Source organism: Pinus tabuliformis, chromosome 3_1 (genome assembly GCF_031772625.1).
Source record: "Pinus tabuliformis cultivar Carrire ecotype Pingquan chromosome 3_1, CPIR1, whole genome shotgun sequence".
Lineage (NCBI taxonomy): Eukaryota > Viridiplantae > Streptophyta > Pinopsida > Pinales > Pinaceae > Pinus > Pinus tabuliformis.
In genome coordinates, this window is record NC_142301.1 from 761,695,559 (window position 1) to 761,705,531 (window position 9,973).

Consider the following 9,973-nt stretch of genomic DNA (forward strand, 5'->3'; position numbering starts at 1 on the left):
AAAAGATTTTTTTTAATGAGTAAACTTTCATCAAAATGCGTCACTTCTCTTTAAAGGCCTGGACAATAAAAACTCATTTATCACGCAATATACGTTAAAAACTCATTATTAATTCATGCCTGCCTGATGGAAAGTTTGCCATAAAATGTGGAATGCCCACTTATGGTGAAGTATGGAAACGAATCCAAATCCGGGTGAAAACTTCAAGGCTAGTAAGAATTTGGGGTTGGGTTTTAACCCGGCTGGTACAAGATACAAAAATCATGGTATACGAAGAAAAAACATGTACGAATTCACAATATTCAAAGTCCGTGTGGACCGATGGATTCCCGATGCATGATTGGAGTCGAAGTAAGAGGTGGGTTAGTTGGAATGTTATCGTTTATAAACCCTAGCCGAGAAAATTCACAACCCTTTTTCCCTTGTGAACAATTGAACAGTGTGGGATTCCTATTGCTTTCTCTATGACTCGCTTACCTGCAGTTTAACAATTACCATGCCTTCAGCTGGCTTCGGAATGTTCCATAAGTCTTGATTCCTTGTGGGTTTTTTCTCAAACACTTAGATCTGGGTCCGGAATTGGGTGTTCCAACCATGGGAAACCTCAAATTCCCCACTGTGTTGTGCATCTATGTTCAGGTCATAGCAGCAATTTGGATTGCCATCCTACCCATTTTCTCTGCGGAGATCAGGGACTCCAGAATAGATTCAGATTCTAGAGCCATGATTATGTTTGAAAAATTTGGGTTCACTCACACGGGGCATGTTGAAATCTTTGTAAAAGATGTGGCATGGGCGAGCACACTGCAAGGCCCTGATCCGGATCTCTCCACGATGGGTTTTTTCTTATTATCAGATGAATCTTTGGTGTAGGTTCTGGTAGAATTGGAGGAGAATCCCAATTATTGTGTCCTCGACAGTCATTACATCACACCACTGTTCAACTTCAAGGAGCTGCATGCAGACAATACATATAATAACTCATACCCTGTTGTAGATGCCAATGAGTATAGTCTCTTTTTTGCAAATTGTCATACTCAGTACAGAGTTTCAATGAATGTCCACACCAAAATGTACAACTTGGAGGGCAATGTGAAGGATTTCCTTCCTGCAGGTCAGACCCAATTGCCCTCACTTTACTTTTGTTTCTTTGTTTTGTATGCAATTTTCCTTGGGGTTTGGATTTATGTCTGTGTAAAACAGAGGGCCACGGTGCATAGAATCCATGTTCTTATGTGTGCATTGCTCCTGTTCAAAGCACTGAATCTGATCTGTGTAGCCGAGGATAAATTGTATGTTAAGAGGACAGGGACTGCCCATGGATGGGATATTGCCTTCTATGTCTTTGGGTTTTTTAAGGGCATCCTGCTCTTCACTGTAATAGTTCTCATAGGTACAGGTTGGTCCTTTTTGAAGCCTTATCTTCAGGAAAGAGAGAAAAATGTTCTTATGATCGTGATCCCATTGCAAGTTTTTGCTAACATTGCGAGCATAGTTATCGCTGAGACTGGACCTTCTACAAAAGATTGGTTTACATGGGAGCAGGCATTTTTGCTTATAGATATTATCTGCTGTTGTGCAATCATTTTTCCAATTGTTTGGTCGATCAAGAATCTCCGTGAAGCATCCAAGACTGATGGGAAGGCAGCTAGGAACTTGGCAAAATTGACCCTTTTCAGGCAATTTTACATTGTTGTTGTCAGCTATTTGTATTTTACCAGAATCGTGGTTTACGCCCTCATAACAATCACGGCATACAAGTACAGGTGGGTGAGCAATGGTGCAGAAGAGGCTGTAAGCCTTGCCTTCTATATATTCACATTTTACAAGTTCCAACCGGTAGACAAGAACCCCTACCTTGTTCTTGATGATGAAGAAGAAGAGGCTGCAGCACAGATGGTAGCCCTTCAGGATGAAGATTTCGAGCTTTAATGTAGAAGTCTGGATGCCAATGTTTGCTAGACACTCGTAAACTCCGAGGATGCAATAGCCTTTCAAATCTGACTAAGTCTGCTCACATTTTAGAAGTTCTGTATACCTAATGTGAGGAACCTGTGAAAGTTAAACAGATGTGATTCAGCTTTTTGCTCTTGTTGCGACACGCTTTTCTTTGATTGAGATTTTAAGCATGTCTCTAGGATAATTCGTATGCATGTTCAGTGATTAAACTCGGAAAGGTGGTAATTCATCCGCCCAAATTTTATAAAGTTTAAGTTGTGTATTTGGCTGTGTGTTTCTCTGGAATATTACATATTAGATTGGTATCTTTATGGTAAAGGGTTATTTATAAGACAATGTTTTTGGATGGGAAGGCTTTGTAAGTTTGTAGTTCAATTCGATGTCTTTCATTAGCAAAGGAAGTTGCTGATGAGATGAGTCTATTAGTTTATTAATTTTGTTGGGGTGGGGGTTTTGTTGCAGTACTTTTATGGAGGAAGTTGGTTCTAACTTCACCTTCGTATTGGGGGTCTGTTATGCATTCCGTCATGTCACTTTGCCTATTGCAGCATTGCAGCATAAGTTAACAAGCTTGGTTTGTTCATGTTCATGGTGCATAAGAAGGTTCAGCAGAAAGCTTCGACACATGCGATGAGGAATGTTTATGCTTTAGATTTGAAAACATGCTAGGTTACACATTTAGATTCTCCCTTGATTATCGAGGCCAATTGTAAATCCTGAGCGTACTGTTCTAGGCCCCCCAATCCTTTCCCTGACTCGAAAAATGTAAAATTTATCTGGGAAAAGGGATTAAGCCAATGTTCTGTGGCAGAAGGTTACTACTCAGGTTTCACATATTCTTTAGTCAACATAACCTGTTCATAAAAATATAGGAACTTGAAAAAAGTTTTCCTATTAAGATTAGATAACATAAACTTTCAAAAGCATAACTAGAGCATTTTAAACTGGATGATTAGACTGCACCCATTTTTAATTAGATTTAAAACTAGCGAATGGCTTTGTGTGTTTTTAGAATGTTACTTTTGAATACTAATTCTGATTCTTTGGTGAGCACTGGAATTTCTCCTTCTGGCCCATTATTTTTTATAAGATCAGATATAATTTTCATCGGTAATAGTGTTAGAAACTTAATAGATAAGGAACGATTCCATTTTGAATTGAAACTGTTCTGAATGTATAATTTCTTTGTTAAGGTATTTCTACGGTATCCTAGCTGTTTCTTTTCATACATGTTTTGTAATTGTAACACCTGGTCATTTCTGTCTGAGTAAGATCAAGGTATTTGTGAAATTTAATTTATATAATTTATTTTTTTTAACCGGTTACTATGCATATATTTGTTTACAAATCTGATATGTACTTTAACATCTATGGTGTGGGCAAATTTTTAAAACTAACTTCCTGCAAATTCAGATTCATGGGCGATTTATATCAACTGTCTTTAGCCAGAGAAGAAACAATGTTTTTTAACTAAATTTGGCGAGTTTTATCTTTTTAGTATATACAGTGGGCTTCTATGACGGTCTTCACATCTGCTCTAAATTATCTAATTAGAAGGTCTTGTTAGAGCCTAAACTGTGATGCACAAGCAACATATTGGCAAATGTTATAATCAAAGAATGATTTCATGAGCAAGAAAAGGGTTTGTTTAAAGTAAAAAGGCGTCTCTCCTGTGGATACATTAAAAGCATCAACTCTCTCCCCATTAGAGAGTATATGACGTCATAGCTCCATGTCATCCGGATTCTGGGCCCATAATGTGGCAGTTAGGCTGAACAGGGAACATATCCGTCACGAAGGTTTATACTTTGCGTTTGCCTATTATGAGTATCCTCATTTTTCCTTGTTTAACCTTCAGTGAAACACATAGGAGTTACTATTGTGCAATAATTGATTGTTTGGGCATGGTTAAAAATGGCAAACTGTAGGAAAAAATAGTTGTTGTCTACAGAAGGTAAATACATTTTTTCATTTTTAGTGAATATAAGCTCACACTTTTACCAAAGCAGCCTACTTTTAGGATTTAAAAGAAATTAGAGTGGGTGCTGCGTTTGGTGGCAAAGATGGTTCTTTTGAAAGGGTAGTGAATTAGTGACTTGTACTGGAGACTAGAAAAAATTAGTCACATGCCTTCTTTAGGAGGGAGCTCCACAATTTTAAGCAAAATCAAGAATTCTTTGGCTAAACTGCACAATACTATGACCCTCTATGACCCTATTTCTGGGGTAGGTGGAATTTTAGAAACCAACCTCAGAAAAATTTGAGTTGGTATGGTGGTTAGACCATAAATCTTGAACCGTGATTTCACAATTTTTTTTTTATGTATTTTAACATACTTAACTCTGCGAGGATTGTTATGAACCATTATATTTGGGGTTTAACTATAATTATATGGTCAATTTCTATGTTTTCTATTAGGTACAATTTGTTCCATCTTCAAGCTCATAAGTGAGAATGAAATGGCTAACAATTAACTCTCAGAAGGAGCCCAATCAACAGTTGGCTCACGAAGAGAGCACATGCCAGCAGTGGGATTTGAACATTGGTGGAGGTGATAATATTTCTCGTCTTAACTATCTAAGTTAGACCCAATTGATTATGCCCTTGTATAATGTGAAGGCGATGATAACTATGTGGCGTTTATTTTAGTGCTATGATTATGTGGCATTTTTTTCTTCAATATTTTTCCAAGGAAAACTTCATGAGAAAACACAAGAATGCTTCCTTACTTTGGGGATTTGAATTTGGCACCGGTTGGCATAGAGCTAGCCAAATGCCCAAGAACATTGGCCACGATTAGTTGAGCTCACTGCTTGGGCTATTTTATTTTATTTCTTCTATATATATTCTATTGTATCGGGAAATAAATTTGTCCTTAGCTTGAGTGGGCCTAACAGTTAAGAACATGTGTTTCCTCCTCGGTGGTCATAGGTTCAAATCTTGAGGGAATAGAGTATGTACACATCTATAAACTAAAATGATCAGATTTCTATGTAGAAGGAATCCCTTGTCCCACTAACAAAAATACCTCAAATCACTTTATTATCTGATTAGATTATTATCTTAAAAATTAAATTATTATTATAATGTTGCTCAAATAATATATTAAAATGGCCCACGAGGCGTAGAGCAGATGGTGACAGGGTGTTCGGTTGAGGTACACCGTGAGGCGTAGAGCAGATGGTGACAGGGTGTTCGGTTAAGGTACATCGCGGTGAAACTCTAGTCATGCTAAGAGCTGGTGTGGCCCAGATCAGGTGCGATCCCCGAGTGATTTTGACAGCTTAAATGCCCTTGAGTCGTGGCTACTCAAGCCATAGGTTAGGTGTGCTAGTAATCTAAAGGCTCTCATTACCGAGCAAAAAAAATTAAAATAAATAAATATACCAACCTTTAACATATGATATATATCAGATAGAAAATATCAAAAGAATGTCATCATTTTTTTAACAATAATTGGTGGATTATATTACCAAAAAGAAACTGTTTTCATACACAACAGGCTTACAAATTCGTGTCTGCAGAGGCATAATTTTATAAACCTTCCTATCAATGGCTTGCTTTTAGCCCGAACATCTACCCATTACAAAAGACCAAAGTTACATGCAGTTATAAATGTAAATTCTCTGGAAAAACCTCTCCAATTTTATAACATTTTGTTTTCATATGAACTTGCTAATATACCTTCCTACCAGAGGACATTTCTTCCTCATCCAGAATTTCCTGCACCATTAAGACCTATAGGACTCAACAGGGAGGAGCATACTCCGGTTAGCTGATGGCTCTAAACCCACTGCTGACTTGGAAGAACACATTTCTTTTTCCTAAAGTTCTTCCAATTGTCTGCTTCATGGTGGTCATTAGTTTCACTGTCAGTTGGTCAGTGCACAGTTGAGGGCCATGAACTATTGTTGCAGCTCTAACACGTCCTCTTTGTTTGCTGCTGTGTGCTTTGCCAGTTTCCCATCTGGAGCTGCCATGCCAAATAGTGCCTGTAGCCAACGAGCCTACAACTAACGTGCTGCTACCTCCTTCTCCTGTAAATGCTGATTGGGGGATTGTTTTTGTAGCCACAGAATTTCCATTTTTGTCCCACTGACTTGGCAGATTGACACCACTGAAATAAAAACAGGAAAAACAACTGGTATGGAGACCCAGGGCCATAACTATAATAACATCTCTGCCACCCCCTGTCTGCCATGATGAGATGACAGCCCATTTGCATGATAACTATAATAGCACCTCTGCCACCCCCTGCCTGCCATGATGAGATGAGTGCACTGCAGAATCCCAGCAATCTCCAATGAGGGGTGAGGTATCCCCGTTACTCCAGATTCAGAGCTGTAAATATCCCACACCTAAGAGGGCATATCACCTGTGCAAAAGTTTTGATAGAGCTGCCCACTACACTCCACATTGGTGATGAGGACCACGAATCATCTAACTTAACCTTCATTAATTGCTGTGTAATCATTCCATGCTCCGGGAGTCTGGTCTACCTCGTCCCTGGTTTGTGCACTTTGCATGCCGGTTTGTTTCCACGTGCACCAATTTCATACATCATGGGATTGGGCATGGTTGTGTGTTTGTGCACTTTGCATGACGGCTTGTTTCCACGTGTGCCAATTTCATACATCATGGGATTGGGCATGGTTGTGTGGTTCTGCCACTTTTGGGGTTGCCTTGGCTAGATTTGCCAATGCATCCGCTTCTGTGTTAGTTATTATAGGACATGGATTGCCCTGTGTTCTGGGATTGAACCTATTCTTGATGGGATTGAGCCAATTCTTGATTTAATTCTCTTGCATATAAATTGCAGCTTCAGATTTTGTGAGCTAGTGCGAAGATTTAAATGACGAATGATATTGTTAGAGTCCCTAACTATGATTAACCTGTGCACATAAGGTTTTTGGATAGTCTAATTGCTTGGAACAAGGCATACCACCAAGCTTGATTGAACATTGCAGCTTCAGATTTTGTGAGCTAGTGCGAAGACTTAAATGACGAATGATATTGTTCGAGTCCCTAACTATGATTAACCTGTGCACATGAAGGTTCTTGGATAGTCTAATGGCTTGGAACAAGGCATGCCACCAAGCTTGATTGTTTGATGCTATGCCCAGGCTCCAGGAGTAAATTGTTTCCACTTGTCCACTGTGGCTAAATATCACCTCTCGCACCTGCCACCACGAAAAGAATGTCATCATTCTCATATAAAATCATCATTCTCATATAAAGCTTTCTTCCAATCCAATGGCACTTAGGTGATGTTTGTAGTTATTCACATATGAAGACGTTGGATGTTTCTTCTTTGTTGTCAATCCTTGCTTCATAGAAATAAATGCTTTTCATGATGAAGGTTTTTTGGCTAGTCTTGCTGGTCATCTTGTGCTTTGTGGCTCATCCTCATTTTTTGAGGTAGTGTTGTCCCCTCTTCTTTCATTTTGTAGCTCCTTTTCATTCTTTTTGATGTGGTTTTCCAATGTTTGATCTTTTTCTTTTTAATTATGATCTTTTATTGTTGGATAGCTCCTTTTATTATTTTTATGTGGTTTTGCATTGTTGTTCGATATTTATTTTTCAATTACGGTGCTTTATTGTTGGATACTGCATCATTTCTGTGTTTCAACAAAGACATATTTTATATTAATAATACAAACTTTATTTTACGAAATGTGATGGCCAATGCCATTCCCTTCATGGATTTGTTTCTTGATCTTGTTTGATCCATACTTGATGATTGAGGTCTGAAACTTCCATTCTTGAATCTTGACTAACATATATCTAATTCCAGATAGAGTAGCAAGGGTTGAACTGGTTTTCTAGATAATAAATTAATAATATACTTTTCATCAAAGTCACTAAACTCAACTGGATAGAAGTCCCAGTTTGGTTGAAGGGTAATCTTGACACGTGACTTTATCTTGGATCAAATAAATTGGACATAATTAAAAAAAAAAAATACAATTCATTTGCATTGAAACTTGATATGAAAGACTCATTGTATATATTGCAAAATAATGGCTTGGCAGCCTCTTCTTCATCATGCTTATCTATCCGATTGGATGTTGGATCAGCTTCTTCGACCTCAATTACTGCAAAATTGGCACTACCAAATGTAGTGAAGCTTTTTTTTTTTCGAAATCCCTCTCTATATATACTTTGAAAGAGGAACCAGAATAATTAAGTTAGCAATTTAGCAACAAGATTCAAGCATTTCAACTGTTTCATTACATTGTAATTCGCAAACTCCAAACCATCTATAGGCATTTTTGGGTCAACCAGTTGTGTCAAAGATACTTTGTTTTCTCTTGCAACCAGATGCAGACCAAGGTTGGATCAAGATTTGAAGAGCAAAACTTTGAAGTTTGAAGCTTAGTGCCTTCACCAAAATTCTCCTGCTATACCCATATAGCACATGGTACATACATAGAAATCATAATTAAAAATAAAAAATAAGTTAAGAATGAAATTCTAATCTAGCAACGACATTGGAGTAGTACTTGGCTATGTAGGATGGGTATGAGTAGTAGTACCCAGGGGTTGGATTCCTTATATCCATACTCTGTATTATATGCACATACTGGATACATACCTGTGCTTGTACCCTGCAATGTCACGTCATATCCTAGATGAAGTCCGAGATGTACGGTGTACCACAATTTAGAATTTACGCCCACATTAATTTCAACCTGAATTATTTTTTCATATTTGACAAGGGCCTATTACACTGTTGAAAGTGGGCCTAATGAGAAACTCTAAAAAAACTAAGTGCTTCTCCCTGTTATACCAAAAACTCTATTTTCATGCCCATTTTGTGTTTAAACTGGGCTTAATGGGAAACCCTAAAATAATTAACTGTTGCCCCCTTATATACAAAAAACCATAAAGCCTTAATTTCATTATCACTTTTACATTTTTAGTTTTGGCTTTGCAAGCTTGGAAGAGACCGGTGGAGAAGATGGGAAGTAAACGTTGTTTACAGTTTTTCTTATTGAAAATTGATTTCAATAGGTTCAACATTCTTCATTAATTTTGACATTCTCCGCTTTACAGTCTCAAAACTTGAGTAACTTTCTACTTCAAAAATTTTTCGTTTGTCATTTCCAATTTGGTGTCTAGAGGTTTAACACTATTCATGAATCATTAGTTTTGACATTCTCTTCTTTAGGGTCCCCAAATTTTAGTTTAAGTTTCAACTTATAGATTTTTTTGTTTGTTTGTCATTTTCACACTATGTATAGATGAAAGGAATTTCAATTCTCAATATCCAATGTAGAAATACTTTGAGAGGATAAAGGGGCCAAGGGTGCAGGGGGTTGTGACTCCTCACCCCTGTTGCAAGCATCCCGATTTTATTGCGAAAAAACTGTGCAATTGTGATTTTTTGGCCTAGCCAATTTTATTGGTCAGAAAAATCAGTTATTTTTTTAAAGGTGAAAGATTCACGATTTGATGGAAAAAATCAAGACTTAAGTTGATTTTTTTCGAATTTTAAATTTTTTAAAATTTTAATGATGCTTACCAATTCTTACCGATATTTTCCTATTTTTATAATTTTATGGTTTCCAAACCCTTTCCAATTTTATCCCGAAGTTTGCAACAGACTAATCACAAATCAAGCGCGTGCTTTGTCCTATGCATTGGAATGACACCTATACGAAGGTTAGAGACCATTTCATGAAATTTGCAAAAAAATGGAGTTGACCTCTAGCTACGGTTCCAAAAGACAGACCCTATGCTTGAGAGCAATGATTACCTGGAGAACTTGTTGATTGAGGATCTTGATGACTAGGAATCTAAGTCGACTTGACCTTCATGACTGGGAATCTAAGCCGACTCGATGAAGATGACTCAGCAACAGAGAACATTGCTCCTCGACTAATAGTACTCAGCTATGTTGTTTTTCCATTTTGTGAAAATGGCATCAGACAATTTTTATATGTACTTAGTTGAAAAATTAGAACTCAATTCTAACCATTTACTGTTTTCTATCGATGATTTATGAGAATCT

General features: G+C 37.5%; 1 protein-coding gene across 1 annotated transcript; it reads left to right on the forward strand.

Moving 5' to 3' along the window:
• The first annotated feature begins 320 nt into the window (after nt 1-320).
• On the forward strand, nt 321-2,221 carry LOC149189613 (protein CANDIDATE G PROTEIN-COUPLED RECEPTOR 7-like). The gene has a single exon (XM_089411858.1). The coding sequence runs from the start codon at nt 1,054-1,056 to the stop codon at nt 1,930-1,932; it is 879 nt and encodes a 292-aa protein (XP_089267984.1). The 5' UTR covers nt 321-1,053; the 3' UTR covers nt 1,933-2,221.
• The last annotated feature ends 7,752 nt before the right edge of the window (nt 2,222-9,973 follow it).